The 16,789-nt window shown below is 39.9% G+C and overlaps 3 protein-coding genes across 3 annotated transcripts; 1 reads left to right on the top strand and 2 right to left on the bottom strand.

Moving 5' to 3' along the window:
• Positions 1-114: 114 nt before the first annotated feature.
• LOC6573687 (60S ribosomal protein L34) lies at positions 115-740 on the bottom strand. The gene is made up of 2 exons (XM_001999717.4): positions 666-740; positions 115-606 (listed from the first exon to the last, which is right to left on the bottom strand). The coding sequence occupies exons 1-2, from the start codon at positions 728-730 to the stop codon at positions 195-197; spliced, it is 477 nt and encodes a 158-aa protein (XP_001999753.1). The 5' UTR covers positions 731-740; the 3' UTR covers positions 115-194.
• Positions 741-1,271: 531 nt separating this feature from the next.
• LOC6573688 (tRNA (adenine(58)-N(1))-methyltransferase catalytic subunit TRMT61A) lies at positions 1,272-3,046 on the top strand. The gene is made up of 3 exons (XM_001999718.4): positions 1,272-1,559; positions 1,621-2,079; positions 2,680-3,046. Exons 1-3 carry the CDS (start codon positions 1,391-1,393, stop codon positions 3,000-3,002), a joined length of 951 nt encoding a protein of 316 aa, XP_001999754.1. The 5' UTR covers positions 1,272-1,390; the 3' UTR covers positions 3,003-3,046.
• Positions 3,047-3,056: 10 nt separating this feature from the next.
• Positions 3,057-4,015, bottom strand: LOC6573689. The gene is made up of 2 exons (XM_001999719.4): positions 3,450-4,015; positions 3,057-3,393 (listed from the first exon to the last, which is right to left on the bottom strand). The coding sequence occupies exons 1-2, from the start codon at positions 3,716-3,718 to the stop codon at positions 3,063-3,065; spliced, it is 600 nt and encodes a 199-aa protein (XP_001999755.1). The 5' UTR covers positions 3,719-4,015; the 3' UTR covers positions 3,057-3,062.
• Positions 4,016-16,789: the final 12,774 nt, after the last annotated feature.

Here is a 16,789-nt window from a genome sequence, read left to right as displayed (position 1 = left end):
ATTGTAAACTAAGAATGTGAATGGTAAATTTCCTGCTGTTTGCCCAACTTCGCCCAGCTGATAATTTAACTTAGACACAAACCATTACTCAATTAGAAACAAAAATTAAAAAAGTAAAGTTTCCAACTTGTATTTTCTTTATTACAAAATGCTTCCTTGTCCAATTCTTAACTCAATGAAAATCCTAAGCACATTTACTTTTTGGACTTAATGGCACCCTTGGGTGCGGGTTTCTTGGATGCAGTTTTGACAGCGGATTTGCCGCCGGTCTTACCAGCGGGCTTCTTGGCAGGCGCCGCCTTGGTGGGTTTCTTTTCCACCTTCTTGACGGGCTTGACGAGCGCCTCGCGCTGGCTCTTCAGTGCCTTGACAATCTTCTGCTCTTCGATGAGGAAGGCGCGCACAATACGCTCACGCAGGCAGCCATGGCACAAGACACCGCCGTATGTGCGGGACACTGTCTTATGGCGCTTGGACAGACGTGGGCGCTCGCTTGGGCGTGAGGGGGTGATACCCTTAAGCTTCTCTTTGCACTGACCGCAGCGTGGCACGGTCTTGTTCTTCTTCACGTACTGGTAGACCAGACGACCGCCGGGAGTGCGCACACTGTAAACAAACGTCTTATTAGATTACAAAAACAACATAACTGCTGTTTTATTACATACATGCGTCTCCTGTTGGATCTGGTGTTGTACGACAAGCGTCTCCTCAAAGTCAAGCGTTGGACCATATTGTGGCTGCTTTTGTTTCAATTGTTGGTTTTAGTTTGAGTTCATTCAGAGTAATCAGACAGGTTCCAATCGTGCATAAAATTGTGCGAAAAAGAAAATTAAATTTACATAAGTAAGTCATAATGCTATAGAACGAATATTTGTCAATAATCGTGAGTAGCAATTAATTAATATTTTTAAGCCGTTTTTAGGATGTTCACAGATTATTCGACAAATTCAAAGAAAGCAAGCTTTACATACTTGTAGTAAAAAACCAAAAGAGGGAAAGAAGAAGCAAATCAACGCGAAGTCGGCTGCTCGTCGCACAAAAAACGTGTTGGTAAGCGACTTCAAATATAATTTAGTATTTTTTGCACACTCTACAAAAGCTGGCTACACTATTGCTTTAATTGTTGTTCGTTGCTGTAATCAAACTATTAATTCATTAATTAATTATGTCTCTGATTTTATATTTGAGTGTCTTTTATATGAATACAAGTTCGAAACATTTTCGAGTAATTTACAATAAATGAATTTACTTGAGTATTTTTGTTTAGAATTATGTTGGTCACACAATTCGGTATTAATGTTGCCGCTCGCGGTTTAGTTGGCCCACGCGTCTCCGTTCCTCTCGCCATATCCTAGACAATAACCGGCAATCTCCTCGATCGACCATAATAATGAGTTTTTTGAAGCCCAAAACACACATAGAGCAAGGCGACATAGTCATTCTCTATCTCAGCGTGAACTCCATGCACGCCATAGAAGCGGTGCCGACGATAGTAAACAAGAAAGGCGAAACTATAGCGCATATCTTCCAGACGCCCTATGGCTCACTGAAAGTGCAAAGTATGTCCTTAGTCCAACAACAAGTAAACGTTTAATTGATCCGAACATTTTATGCCGGCAGGTATTATTGGAGTGGAGTATGGCAGTCGGGTGGAGCTATCCAAAGGTTATGCACATGTATTGCAGCCAAATCCCGAGCTGTGGACACAAACGTTGCCGCATCGCACACAAATCATATATACGCCGGACATAAGCATGATACTGCACCAGCTGGAGGTACGTCCCGGCGCAGTTGTTGTTGAGTCCGGCACCGGATCCGGCTCCTTGTCGCATTATTTTTTGCGCGCCCTGAAACCCACGGGTCACCTGCACACCTTCGACTTCCATGAAGCGCGCGCGGATCAGGCGCGCGACGAATTCAAGCGACATGGACTCGCCGACTTTGTAACGGTCTATCATCGAGATGTGTGCAATTTGGGCTTCACCAGTGAGCTGGACGGTGTGGCCGATGCGGTCTTTTTGGATCTGCCCGCGCCAGATTTGGCAGTGCCACATGCATTCAAGGCGTTGAAGTTGTCGGGTAAGTGAAACGCGACTGCCCAGTCGCCGCATGACAACAAGTTGTCAGCGCCCTTTGGCGCGGCAGCCGACAGCAGCAGCAGCAGCAGCAACAATCAAGACCCTGGCCAGGTTGGTCAGTCAGTTGTCTCTCTTACTCTTTGCCTGTCTGTCTGTCTGTCGGTCCGTCTATCTTAGCCATTTCATTGTGTTTGACATTGAATGCGCCCGCTTTTGGCAGTTGACGTGGTCAGGCAGCCCGTTGGGCAGCTTTGTCACTCATTAGTGAAACCAAATGCGCATTGCAACATTGCAGCTGCGATCGGTATAAGAATGTGGATATAGTATGGATATCTACATGTAGATATTGTGATGTGTAATATGATGAGAAAGTCGGAGAGGTTTATGATGTATGTAAAGATCAAGATTACGAAATCAAAATTGCATTGATGGAATATGTGTAGAGAAAATATCGTCAAGAGAGTATGGGCGGATTGGAGATAAAGATTGCCTATGGCCTATGATTTCATATGCTTATTTGGCTAGAATTGCTATAACTGGAGAAATCTTTAAACTCGTATCAAGAGCATCTTTAATAAGATCATATTTTCATAAATTTCAGGTGGTCGCTTTTGCTCGTTCTCCCCATGCATAGAGCAATCGCAGCGCTGCATTAATGTGCTCACCAAACTGGGCTTCAATGAGATCTGTTCGATGGAGGTGCTGCAGCAGGAGAGCGTGATTAAGACTCGATCATTTCCCGTCATCGATTTGGAGTTTCTCAAGGCGCCCAAGAGCAGCGAGCCAAATGCGAATGACGATAGCAAAACGAAGGAACCCAAGGAACTGAAAAAGTATCTAACGTCCAGCAATCCCCAAGTGCTGCCCGGTCACACGGGCTTTCTCACGTTTGCCACGCTGCCGCCCAATGTACCAAAGGCGTGATAGTGTGTGTGCCGTTTGTTTAATAAATTTGTAGCTACTTTTTATTTGTCTGCTCAAATGTTATTCATAGTCAAAGGAGTAGTCCTCGAAGAGATTACGCTCCATGCGCCTGATGCCACCACATTGATAGCACCGCTGATGCTCCTGTTGTTGCTCCTTTTGCTTGCGGCTCGAGGATTTGCGCGAGGGCGCCCAAGGCAGACGCTGCTCCGGTATGACCACCTGTGTGCGCTCGGGATTACCGCTGCAGGTGGGACAGCGGCCCACAACCGATGGCTTGGGCATACTCCCATAGAGCACTGGACCAGGTGGCTGTGCGCCGTAGATGGTGACAACCTGTGGCAGGCTGGAGTAGGGGCGCGTATGAAACATCTTCTCCCGATGCAAAAAACTAAAGGAAATCGTTAAAATTAATTGTAGAGCATCTTCAGATTGGGCTATACATACTTGGGTCGCGGCTCCAGCCACAGATTGTTCATGCGCTTGGTGCTCATGATGTCGCCCAGCTTCTGCAGCAGGCGCAGATTCTCCCGTTCGATTTGCTGCTGGCGCTCCCGTTCGTTCTGCAGCTTCTTCCACTTGCGCTGCACATGATCGTGCCGGCGGGGCGACTTGGTATCAATCGCCGGCCGTGCGGACATCACTTTCTCGCGATGCTGGGCATAGCGCAGCTCCTCCCAGGGTAACTGCAGCAATTTGTCGCGTCTAGAGATCATTGTCAGCTTGCTTCAGTTGCTTCAACTGGAATTGGAGTTCGAACTGGAATTTGTTTTTCTAGTTGTTTCTTTCCGTTTTCGGCGTATCGCCCGGCGTGTTTACATGCACAAACAAACATTGGTGCGTCCATAACAACCTTGCCAGGACAACGCGCACACTTGCTCCTCCACTCTGCAAATAGTGCACAATCATGCTCGCAGATTAAGTTCAACGACGGCGGCGGCGACTTTGCTCAGCTGTCCCGCCTGTCTATCCAAACAGTGACATCCCACAGGCTTGACTTGCAAATGCCGTGTTACATAATTCTGAATGCTTGAGGTTCTCTTTCTGTTTCTGGTTCTGACTCTGATTCTGATTCTGGTTTGGGTTCTGGCTCTGTTGTTGCTGTTGTTGCTATACTACCTCCGCTTGTTAGTCAGCCGGCGGCCCGGTTACCCATTCCCAGTTCCTGTGTAGTAGCCGCTTCTCCTGGTGTGGCGGCAAAATGTTCTTTCTTCTTTCGGCTTTTTCAACTGCTGCCTGTTGCTCATATGTCAACTGGCAACTCAGCTGCTGCCGTTCTAAACTCTTGTTTAGTGTTTGATTGATGCTAAGTGCTTGTGCCTGGCTCATATTTAAGTACTTAATGCACATACCAACTTTTCAATAAGTTCTTATTAAACATTATTTGGCAAGTGGTTCATAGAGAACTTGCATAAATTGCGCTTTGTTCACATTCTAACGACTCGTTTCCCATGACAACAAGAAGCGTTGAGAAAAACAATAAAAATAGGTTTTTTTTAGAATTAAGAAATTAACAAAATTTTAAATTAATTAATATTAGCATATTACATGATGTTTTTTTTTTCTTTTATTTTAATTTTTTTTATAAGTCTTTGGCTGGGCAGTAGCAAAAATTATTTCCTTTTCCAATAATTTTACTCTCAAATTTGTAGTTATTTATTATTTCATTTATATATATATATATTTTTATTATTTTTATTTTATTTTATTTTTATTTTTTCTGTGGTAACTACATAAATAAAATATAGTTATTGTATACGCATATAAATAGATTAAATTGGTAATTATATATTTTATGTTTCTGGAAGTTGTTTTTCATATGCTCAGACTTTTGAAAAACAAAATATTTTTATTTATTTATTTATTTATTTAATATTACTTATTTTTTTTATTAATTCATTTTTATTTTATTTTTATTTTTTATTTACTCATATTTTTAATCTTATTTATTTATAAGCTGTAAATATTTTATTATTATATTATATCGGCATTTAAACGTAAACTTCGTAAATGCGAATTATATAACTGCTCTATGAAACGCTAACAAAATTCTAGCCTTTTATTTTCGAAAAGATTTCCTGGTATAATGATCTGCCATTTGAAGTAAAGTTGTTGTTGTTGTTGGTTTAAGTTATTGTGAGTCTAAGTATATATGAAACTATTCTAAATAATTTTGCTGTCAAAAATGCCAGCAATTGTTCTGCTTTGAGTTTATTAGCCCCCCGTTGGGGCGTCTTACAAATGCGTCTATTGTTTTTTGTCTGCGTCCATGTTGCAGCTACATTGCGTGGTATTGTTGTTGTTGCTGTTGCTGCTGTTGCTGGGAACAAGTTGCTGGCTAACTGGGCAACAGCAGTTCGTTGTTGCTGTCCGCTGGGCGTGAGTTTGCACTATTATCAAATTAAAAGCATTGCCGCTTATTGGTCAGTTAATTGGAAGATCTGTAATTTGATACTGGGTAACGTGTTGCTTATCACAGCTCTCGTTGTTGTGGCTCATTGTGGTGTTTGTATTTGTACAATTATCTTGTTAGCTGATCGACAACTGTAACGGATTGCCATTTAGCCATGGCCCATAGTCCACAACCCGCAACCCACAGCCCAGAGCCAACAGCTCATCATCTATAACCCATGATGAGTACTACAACTACAACTACTACCAGCCACACTTCGATGCCACTCCGGGCATCTAGCTCGGCATTTATATGTTTTCCATTACTGTCGGCCAGCGTTTGACTCGTCACTACTAAACACCTGCTTATTTGCGCATAAATTTTCGATAGAAATGCTCATATTTATTGAAAATACTTGTATTTATAAAATGGCATATAATTGCGCTGTGTGTGAATATGTGTGTTAGGGGGGTGCAGCGCTGCCCGCAAGCAATATGGCCAGTTTCTCACCTTTAGAAACCGACCAGCAGTCGCAGATGGCGAGTCAAGCAAAGCAAAAAAAAAAAAAATAATAATAAAAATAAAATTATGATGCCAGAGATTACCTCTGCTTCATCGTCTGTTCATGATGAAGCCTTGAACATACTATAAAATGTATACAAAAATATCATACAAATAAATAAGGATGCATTTGTAAATGCTACATATATGAAGTAGTTTACTCTTATTGAAATATACATCAATAAATACTATGTAAAGTAGCCAATACGCAATGAAACGTGTTTTGTTTTGTACTGCTCGCCTAATCCTTATTTATTACTTTTAACTTGTTTTGAATTGTTTTTAAGTATTTTACACTATAATATAACATTGATACATTGATATGATATTAGCATATAAATCGCTTTAGCTCTTATTTCGAGATTGTGCATATTTCGATTTCCATTTAATTCATTAACAAACAAAAAATTAATAAATAAAATAAAACGAAAACATTATTTTTTTACAATTAGCCTAGATCTATATATTTTTAAAAATTTTCAAGACCTTTTAAATATATCTAAGATATATAAGAACTAACTGATTCACTCTATCTCAATCTATATTACACTAAATTCTGTCCATATGATTTAATTTCAAGACCTTTCTTATTTTAACAGAAATGGATGCTTTTAGTTAGTACTCTGACACTTTGTATCTTACTTTATTATCTATATACATGTATGTATATATTATATGCAAAAAGGCCTTGCCGCATCAGTTTAATAGCTCTCATACATTTTTCTATTCATTCATCTCCACCATCTTCACACAATTATTGCATTTTTTCCTACTCCTTTTATTAAATATATATTTAACAAATTTTAACTGTATTTAAGATTTCGTAATTATTTTATCTAAAAGCTCTTCATGTTTTAGAAAATATGATAATTCAATTAACTCTCAAAAAAAAAAAAAAAAAAAAAAAAAAATAAATAAATAAATAAATAACAAGATTTTCTAACATTTCAGCTCTCACCTGCAATTCTTGTTGTCCTCATTTATATTCTCAGACAAAGTGTAACAGCGATTGATGGTGCTCAATTATTGTAGTGTGCTCGAGCTAAGTTTTGGGTTAGTACTCGCATATCATATACAAAGTGCATACAATAACAGGCCTGTCCATTTATTACAATATGCGCCGGCAACGCGGCGCAACAACAGCAACAGCAACAACAACAGCAACAGTCGAAAACTGCGATTTGCTGTCAGCTAATAATAATAATTTCGATATTGAAAATACGTTTTCTTAGTTAGGTACGACACTAAACGATTTCGCCCATTGCGAGCTGTTGTTGCTCAGTGCTAAAAGTCAGGCAAGCACTGCGAGCAATAACAACAATGCAACACTTGCAACACAGGCAACAAGCAACAGGCAACGGACAACGGGCAACGGGCAATGGGTACAAAGTTGACCGTTGGTGGGGGCGGTGCTATTTGCTGCCGCTGCTTCTTCTTCTTCCTCAGCGCGTTTTTTGCAGACAGGTGGTGTGTGGTGTCGATGTTGCTGGGTCGCGCTCGCCTTGGTGTTCAATATGAGCCACAATTGAGGCATTTAATCGAGCATCTCTTAACACGCCTTGGAATGTTGACTTATTATTGGCCATGCAGCCAGTTGCAGCAGTTGCTGTTGCTGTTGCTGTTGCCTGTTGCCGTTGTGCCTGTTGCCAGTCGGTCGCTCTCTCTTCGACTGTTGCTGCATTGGTGTGGGCAATGGTTTGTGTCTGCTGCGTCGGTGTCAGAAGTCTGTAGTTACCTCACAGTAAAAGCGTTTATCATCATTAGACTCAATCTAAAGACGTTTTGGCCGGGGTTATCATGTTGATTATGTTGTGTGAAAACAAATTACATTTTGCGCTCAGGCTTTAACACCATTTGTATGCGCCAATGTTGTCGTTGTTGCTGTCAGTATGTTGCTGCTGCGGCTGCTGTTGCTGCTGTTGTTGCTAATGTTGCTGCTGCCACTAATGCTGCTGGCTAATTGTGAATCTGCTTGAAAGATTCAATTGTGCCATTGACAAACCAATTGGCTGCTCAATTTTTGTGAAAGCCTTTTACTCGCTCTGCGGGCCGTGAGAAAATTGCAAATCAAAAATATTTCTGCTATTGCCAATAATTGCCTTGCGCAAATTTGTACCAAGCGAAAAATATGAGAAAGAACTTGATAATAATTTAGCTATGCGAGTCTTGTCTTAGCCGCAGCTGTGTTCTATATTGTTGTTGTTGTTGTGGTTGTTGCTATTATTGTTGCTGCAGCAGCTGCGCGGGCTTGCCACTTGCAACAACAGCAACAGCAGCAAAGCTAAAACTTGGCCCTGACCGTCTATAAACACTGAACTACAAGTCAAATATTTCGAATGTAATATTCATATATTTACACTATTTATATATTACAAAAGCTGTATTCATTCTTTATTCAATTTATGTAAAGTTGAGGATGTTTTAATATTTAGTTAGAATTGACTTGACATTTTGTTGCACAGTGTAGTTTATTGTCGCCGCTTGGCAAACTAAAAGCGAACTTGATTTCGCCCAGCCAATAAACATTTTTATGCACTTTTAAATTGTAATGTTTGTTGTTGTTGTTGCTGTTGCTGCTGCGATAACGTTTTTAGATTTGTGCCACACACAGTCAGGTACACACACACACACACACACTGACACAAAAACTCACACAGACTACTTATCGAGGGTCAATGTCACACCTTGACGCCTTCGCCAACATATTTTAGCTGACTTTTTGTCACAATTTATTACATTTGGCTATATCGTGAGTATGTGTGTGTGTGTGTCTGTGTGTGTGTGCTGTTCTCTTGCCTTTAGCCGTTTGCTGTTTTATCTTGTCAACGCAATCGTCTGTTAGTTTTTCTTTTTTAATTAATTAACAATGTTCGCATGGGTGTCAATGGCGAAAATAGCTTGGCATAGTTAGCTGGCCCAGGCATATTTATTTTATTTCTATTTAGTGTATTTTTATTTGCTCGAAATTCGTTGGCCAATTGTCGAGATGTCAGTGTAGTTGTTGCTGCAATAAATATGTGTATGTGCAAGGGGATAAAGATCAGCAAATGTATGGACTTTAAATGTGTAAAAAGTGGAAAGATAAAAAATAAATTACAGCTTATTAGATTAGAATATTAAAATCAATTCACAAGAAATTATACGCATTTTAATTAAAATAATTACTATATTAATAGAATAATACATTATTATTAAAAGATCTTAATTTTTCATATATCTATATTAAAAAAAAAAGTTTAAGCAATGCCTGTACTTGTAATTATTTTAATTAATTTGATATAAATAAATAATATAAAGAGTTAAATATTAAGAATTAGTATATTATGTATATATTTTCCCTTATTTATTTGTAATTTATTCTAAATAGTTGTATACTCTAAAAATTGATTTATTTTACATATAGTTATCATATAGCTATTTGTTCAATTATAAATATTGCAAAATGGAATCAAAAAATTCACTATAAGCTGTAGAAGTTCTAATTAATGAATGCTGTCTCACACTAGTCTACAATCACATCTCTTATAGCATCTTCTACACACACTTTCTTAATATCATTGACGCCTATTGTTCATAAAGAGATTTTAAAATTTCTCATTGAAATGATAGATAAATTAGCTAAAAAAGAACAAGTTATTAAAGCAATTTATATGTACAGTTATTCTTGGTAATATTTGATATTATTTAAACATGCCTGAGAAATCCTCTTTTGGGTTTTTGCTAAAACTAACCCATAAATCTAAAATATAAAAATATATAATATAAATTAAATTAAATAATTAAATAAAATAAATATAAATTTCTTGCTCGAAACTCCGATTGTCATTGATCACTTCACAATCTAATGATTAATTCAATTGGACTCTTCTTACTTTTGATAATACTTACAGAATATAAAACTGCAAATGATCATCTAAATTGAGGATTTCACTGAAAATTCCATAGATTCTTACAAGTTTGTCAACTCGCTGCTCGATCTGATCTGAGCCAAAAACTATGCATTGCCAATCAATAAGCGCTTGGCCAAGACGCCGCCAAGAGGCCGGCCTATGGGAACTAATTGAGCCATTTTGAGCTCTATGATAATCGTTTGTGAGTACCCCTAGCAACTGGCATGGGCAATCGAACTGCTCATGCCAAGTGCCCACACCCATGCGGCAACGCCTTCACACAGCCAAAGAGGTTTGCAGATGTTGTTCAGTGCTGGCTGCTGACTGCTGACTGTGTCAACTCGAATGTGCAATAAAATTAAAGTTTTGTTTATGAATGGAATTACATGGGCCGACTGCAGAGGCAAACGGCGACTGGAGAACGGCAACGGCCAATGGTAAAGACAACGACAACAGTCGACATTTAGCCAGAGCAAAACGCAGCTGGAGCTGGGCACTGAGAGAGACCCGGCTCAGATTCACAGACACTTCATCTAAATGTCAGGCCATATCTAGCGACACTCGCACAACGTTCCACTCGCTGTTGGCCCTCAATTTCAACACTCGTATTCGCACTCGCCCCGGCAGCAGCAGCAGCAGCAGCAACAACAACAGCAATAGCAACGTCCACTCGGACAACGCCGACGTCGTCGTCGTCGTCGTCGTCGTCGGCGACTGCTTTGGCGGCTGCTTTGGCCAAATCAATTGAGCCGCCTGCAAACGAGCCAAAACAAATGACTTGAGAGTTGTGGCCAAGCGACTTGGCCGCGAGGAGCGCTCAAGATCATTAGTATAATTTAAGTAAATTAAACGCAGCGATTAGGCCAGGATGCAAACGGCACCATCGCAACGTTGCAACGTTCGCAGCTACAACGAACACCACATTCAAATCCCCTATTCGAGTCGTCGGCAAAAAGGCTTGTGTTTATTTAAATTTATTGTAACATTGGCAACGCGAACGCCGGACACTGGTCGCCGGACAGGCGATTTCAATTTGTAAAACAAGCGAGCAAACAAGCTGTTAAAATATAATGATTGGCACCAAAAAGATGCTGCGACTCAATATCTAGGTTAAACCATCCGCATATGCATATCGCTCTTTGCGCTCTCTACTCCGATCTCGGCTCACAGCTCTCGGTTCTCGGCTCTCGGCTCTCGGCCATTGCTGAATTTATGTGGCGTTTGCGCATTGTGTCCGAAATGCTTATGAGCCATGCTTATGATTGGTAATATGCCGATGCATAAACCATTTGGCATTGAAAACTGTGCGCGCACTCCAACGACAGTGGATGCGGATACATTGTTCACCAGAAGTTTTTACAAGGCAAGCGCGCCAGTTTCCCACACAGACAATGGGGACTCCAAAAAAAAAAAAAAAAAAAAGAAGCAAAATAAAAAAATAAAAAACTAAAGGAAAAAAAAAACTGTGGCGGCGACAACCACTGCCAACAACAACAACAACAACTGGCAGTTGGCAACGACTGCCGTCTCCGATCTCTAGCTTCAACTGAAACTGCAACAGAGGCTGAGCACAAAGGCAGCCCAGACAGAATTACAAGCGCAATGGAACAATGAATGCAGTCAGCACCATTCGAACAGTGGTGAAAGTGCAAAGCGAGCTCAATGAATATTCGATAATAGAAAGCGAATGCTCATCAGCTAGCTGAGCATCAAAATTAAAATGATTAAAAATATTCGAATAGAATCAGCTAAGCACATGATTTAAGCATTTAAATATTCAATTAAAATATAAAATATTCAAAATAAATAAATATAAAATTTATAAATATATATTTATAAAATATGTGAATAATATAAATTATTGAATTTAGTAATTATCATTATTATTATTATTATTAATGATTAATTACTAAAGTACGTTAAGCTTTTTTATGCTTTGTTCTACAAACCAAATAAGGAGGACTAGAATAATTATTTTATTTTACTCGCTGTTGGTAGATCAGAAACATAAAAAGTTCAGAACCTAAGGCTTTCTAATAAAACACCAAAGATATAATTCTTTCTGATTATATAAAATAGAAAAAAAAACCTTGCTCATAATTAGTTATTATTATAACATAGGTTTTTCATATTTTTAAAATTATAGAATGCTAATTAATAAATTATTAATTAGTTAATGCTAATTAATTATTTAAATTTTAAAAAAATTGCTCACATTTAAAAGAAATAATTTTTCTCAGTTCCGATGAATGTTTTTATAAATTACAAATTTATAAGTCTTTTATTTATACAAACTCAGAATTTAAGTTTTGTTTTCATTTATTTAACAATTGCATAAGTTCAATATTTGTATCAGTTAAATATATTTATTGCATTTATTGTAAACTTAATTTGTTCTCTATTTACTTTCAGTTTCCTTAACTTCATTTCTAAGCTATGTTTGAACTTTTTAATTGATTTGCTCCACTGTGCAGCGCTCGAGTCTTTGGCAATTGACAAAAGCCAACGTAAACAACAGCAAGAAAACAAATAAACAGTCAGCACAGAGCAAAACTGCGCAGACAAAACAGCAATTCATATTTGCTCTGATTTATATGGCGTCTAGAAGTTTTCCATTTTTATTATCATTATTATGATTATGATACTTTTTTCCCAGGCACAAAAGAGCAGCAGAGAGCATCAGCAGCACTAGCAGCACTAGCAGCAGCAGCAGCAGCTGCAGCAGCGGCACAAACTGTTGCAATCAATCAGCAGGCAACGCGCCAGAGATTTGCTTTTGCCCATTTCGACTTGTTCAGCTCGCAAAATTAATGTGCTTTAATTTGCAAGTTTGTGTCCTAAGTCTTTCGTTTGCTGCCACACACAAAGCACGGGGCGTTTTGTGTGTGTTCGCTGTTCTTGTCTGTTTCTTCCACAGAAATGTCATTAAAGCAACATACACACACACAGACACACAAATACACACACACATACACATTTGTTCAATGGCAGAGGGTGTGCGAGCTGTGTTCTGTGATCTTGGTTAATGTCAATTGCTGCATCGCCGGAGATCTGCATTGCTTGATATTCTAATTGCTGAAATTGTTTGTCGCAGACAAGTGTGTGCGATTATATGCGCCATGCCCAATGAATAATCATTGAAATCCGCTCGCTGTTGCTGTTGTTGTTGTCGCTGTTGCTGTTGTTGTTGTCGCTGTTGCTGTTGTTGCTGTTGTTGCTGTTGACAAGAGCAAACACCCGCATGGAGCCAGAGCCAGCGGCTGAGCCTGGTGGTGGTCCTCATTGTGTCGCACTGATCCAAATCGCTGCGCCAAAGCAAAAGCATCAAATTTTTGCTACGCTCGTTTTCAGTTGTTGTTGCTGTTGTTGTTATTTCTGTTGGTGCTGTTGTTGGTGTTGTCGCTGCTCTTGCTTTTCCATCAGATATGAAAGCTGGAGCGTCGTCGCCGTCGCCGTCGCCGTCGTTGGCGTCGCTCGTCTGTTCCTCGCCCAACGCAGTTTTCGGCTTGATTTTCTTAATTAAATTTTTGCTACGCCGCTGCCAAGGCTATTCTCCAGCTACAGAGCCCGGCTGCTGCTCCTTTTGGCCTGCTTGTTTAGCCCGATTGCTTGTTGATGATGCTGCTGCTGCTGAGGCTGCTGCAGCTGCCGCCGCCGCTGCTGCTGCTGCTGCTGCTGATGATGATGATGATGTGTGCTTTATAAGTCTGGAGCAACGCTCCGACGCAGTCGCAGATTTGACGTTGTCGATAGGGATGCAGTGCTTGTTGCTCTTGTTGTTGTTGTTAACACACTCCCACATTTTCTTAGCTGCTTTTTTGTTTTCTTTATTTAACTTGTATTTTTTTTTTTATTTCTTTTTAAGGAGTAAACTTAATGCAAAGGCACCTACTTAAAATATTGGCTACCCAACTAAAACAAACAGTTAATTAGCTTTAAGCTAAGATTTTACAATGAAGTGCCCACTTTTTACTTTGCCTTGAGATCATATTTATAGCTTATTCGAGATGATTGTATTAATAGCTGTTGCAAACACCTTTAAGACTTCATTCACTGTGAACTGCCAACTTGCTTAACTTCTTGACGTGGTTATCTGGCCACTTGCCCCATAATGGCCACAGCTAGGCCCCATAATTACCAAAAACTGAAAAATGAAAAAAAAAAAAATAAAGCTTCTCTCATTAACCCATCACCTACCTTGTCGCCCAAAACTTGACCCGCACTCAACTCGACCCACAGCGTGACCCGAGTCGCTTATTTTGTGCAACGTAGACAACAGCAACAGCAACAACAATACAGTTGCAACAACAATATGAAAATGTGCGCTGCCAACATCATTTACATCATCATTCACAATAAAATAAAAGTGCACACGCCCACTTAAAGGGCCTCATAAATTGTGTCGAATAATCAGTTTCAACATAATTTATTGTAATTTACGAGTGTCGGCAACGTGGCAGAAGCAGCCGCGTAGACCCAGAGTGGAATAGAGCAGCAGCCTGGAGTGGGGAGGAGGCCACCGCCAGATCTACACTAACTAACAATATGCAGTCGAGCCGCTAGATTCCAGCCTGAACCTGAATCCGTATCCGAATTCACATTGCGCCCACAAGTTCGCCACGAGAGACTTATTTTTTTCTCGTTTTTATAGAGCGTTTCGCAGCTAAATGCTACAAATGAAAATCCTAAACGGCACATTGAAAGCATCTTGATAAGAACATTGAAGGCAGCGGCGAATAAGCTCCAGTTGGAGTCGAGAGCTTGAAGCTGGCGTGCGAACACCTTGGCAACCCAATATTTCAATGGCTAATAATATTTTTAGCGCAGCTTTCAGTATGATTGCATGGCCAGAAGTTGAAAGCCCTGGACAGAGATTTCTTAAGCGTATTCCTCCAGCTAGTTGGGGCTATTGTAATTGAAACGATTGTTTCCTATTGTGCTCGGGCTGCGGAGAGCTCTGGAATTGCTGCCAAACAGCATTTATATCAATCACTCAATAAAAAAACAACGATCAATCAGTTTCAAACAATCAGCGCAATATCAATGCGAGAGATACACATTGAGAGAGAGAGAAAGACAGAAGCAAACAGAGATAGGCAAAGAGAGGGAGAGAGAAATCTGAGATGCAAAGATTGATTTTGAGCCAGCTTGGCATTGTGATCTGTGGTAAATGCGGCGCTGGCTATTGTTGGTACCGGAATCATCCCAATCAGAAGAATTGAAATGTCACTGTAATAAACTTCAAGAGTCAGTGCGATAAAGCGTCGCGTCGTTCATTTCCACTTGACGTACTGACAGCACACTGTCCTGGTCTATTATCGCCACTTGCAATCATTCAAAGCATCATCCGAGCGACAGTGGCCTTATTAAATGGCCATCTGGCCGTCTCTGTCTAACGCTCACCACCTTGGCCACCCTTGTCTCGGCTGATCATTGGCCGCAGATATGGCCGAAGCTCGTTATAATATTGAGCAACCATAAAAAAGGAGGCGGCTCACAACAAAGCTGCCAAAGTTTCAATTGAAAAATTTCACTTAAAGCAAATGCAAATAAGCCATTGGCGAGCGGGTGAGAAGCGCATAGAAAGACGCCAGAAATATTGCTAAAATGTGCATTATATTATTATTATATATGATATCAGATACGATTATGAAAAGTAAGTTTCATATAAAAAAACTGTGTCTGTATCTGTATCTGTATCTGTATCTGTATCTGTATCTGTATCTGTATCTGTATCTGTATCTGTATCTGTATCTGTATCTGTATCTGTATCTGTATCTGTATCTGTATCTGTATCTGTATCTGTATCTGTATCTGTATCTGTATCTGTATCTGTATCTGTATCTGTATCTGTATCTGTATCTGTATCTGTATCTGTATCTGTATCTGTATCTGTATCTGTATCTGTATCTGTATCTGTATCTGTATCTGTATCTGTATCTGTATCTGTATCTGTATCTGTATCTGTATCTGTATCTGTATCTGTATCTGTATCTGTATCTGTATCTGTATCTGTATCTGTATCTGTATCTGTATCTGTATCTGTATCTGTATCTGTATCTGTATCTGTATCTGTATCTGTATCTGTATCTGTATCTAAATCTGTATCTCCCTCTAATTAAGTCTCAATCATATGTTGAAAATTCGTCCGAAACAATTCAAGGCGTTTTACATAATTGATTAAACAAATATTTGTTAACAATAATGCAAATACAAAGTTGCGGTTACTGACTGCAATTACTCAGTTTTGATATGCGTGTGTTGCAGTTTATATCTCTCTCTCTCTCTCTCTCTCTCTCTCTCTGTGTGTGTGTGTGTGTGTAGACCAAGTTAGTGCAGAGTTCAAAGAGCTTAGTCTGTGCGCTGATTGCCCGACTGATTCAGCAGACGGTCAGAACTTGAACGACTTGTTGGCCGGGGCCGTTGCGCATCTTCCCAACGTAATTTAAACTAAATCGGTGCGCTCGCTAAACTGCGTAAAGCAACGGAGCAGCAGTTGCACCATTGCCCCCAACAAATACACACAGACACACACACACACACACACACACACAGACATGTAGACACAGTTTGAACTGGGCGCTTGTTGCTGTATCTCGAGTGCGCCTGGCTCTGTCTTTGGTCGCTGTGTCTACTCGTAATAATCAATTATTTCTGTGTAATTTATGGTAATGTTCAGTCATGATGGATTGACTGCTCTAATGTCGCTCTAAATCTTTGTAGCTAGCTGGGCCATGCTGCTTGTAGCGGCATCGCACATGGCCACAGTTCAAAACAGAGCAGGCTCCGATCGGGGCTCAGGTCCAGGCCGAAGCTGAGGCTCGGGCAGGTGCAATTGCCCAGACGCAGCTCTCCCACTAAAACCGAGCCGAGTCTGCCAACCAGCCAGGCGGCTGCACTTAACAATGGGGCGGACAAAGATATGAAGGAATACAAATATTTAG

Source organism: Drosophila mojavensis, unplaced genomic scaffold (genome assembly GCF_018153725.1).
Source record: "Drosophila mojavensis isolate 15081-1352.22 unplaced genomic scaffold, ASM1815372v1 contig_16, whole genome shotgun sequence".
In the NCBI taxonomy this organism is placed as follows: domain Eukaryota; kingdom Metazoa; phylum Arthropoda; class Insecta; order Diptera; family Drosophilidae; genus Drosophila; species Drosophila mojavensis.
Note: the sequence above shows the minus strand (reverse complement) of the source record. Positions and strands in the feature narration are given on the sequence as shown.

Coding starts and splice junctions, on each gene's coding strand:
- LOC6573687 (XM_001999717.4), bottom strand. CDS start 730: ATGGTCCAACGCTTGACTTTGAGGAGACGCTTGTCGTACAACACCAGA. Junction 607..665: donor AGATCCAACAGGAGACGCAT/GTATGTAATAAA, acceptor GTTTGTTTACAG/TGTGCGCACTCCCGGCGGTC.
- LOC6573688 (XM_001999718.4), top strand. CDS start 1,391: ATGAGTTTTTTGAAGCCCAAAACACACATAGAGCAAGGCGACATAGTC. Junction 1,560..1,620: donor TGGCTCACTGAAAGTGCAAA/GTATGTCCTTAG, acceptor TTATGCCGGCAG/GTATTATTGGAGTGGAGTAT. Junction 2,080..2,679: donor CAAGGCGTTGAAGTTGTCGG/GTAAGTGAAACG, acceptor CATAAATTTCAG/GTGGTCGCTTTTGCTCGTTC.
- LOC6573689 (XM_001999719.4), bottom strand. CDS start 3,718: ATGATCTCTAGACGCGACAAATTGCTGCAGTTACCCTGGGAGGAGCTG. Junction 3,394..3,449: donor TGGCTGGAGCCGCGACCCAA/GTATGTATAGCC, acceptor GATTTCCTTTAG/TTTTTTGCATCGGGAGAAGA.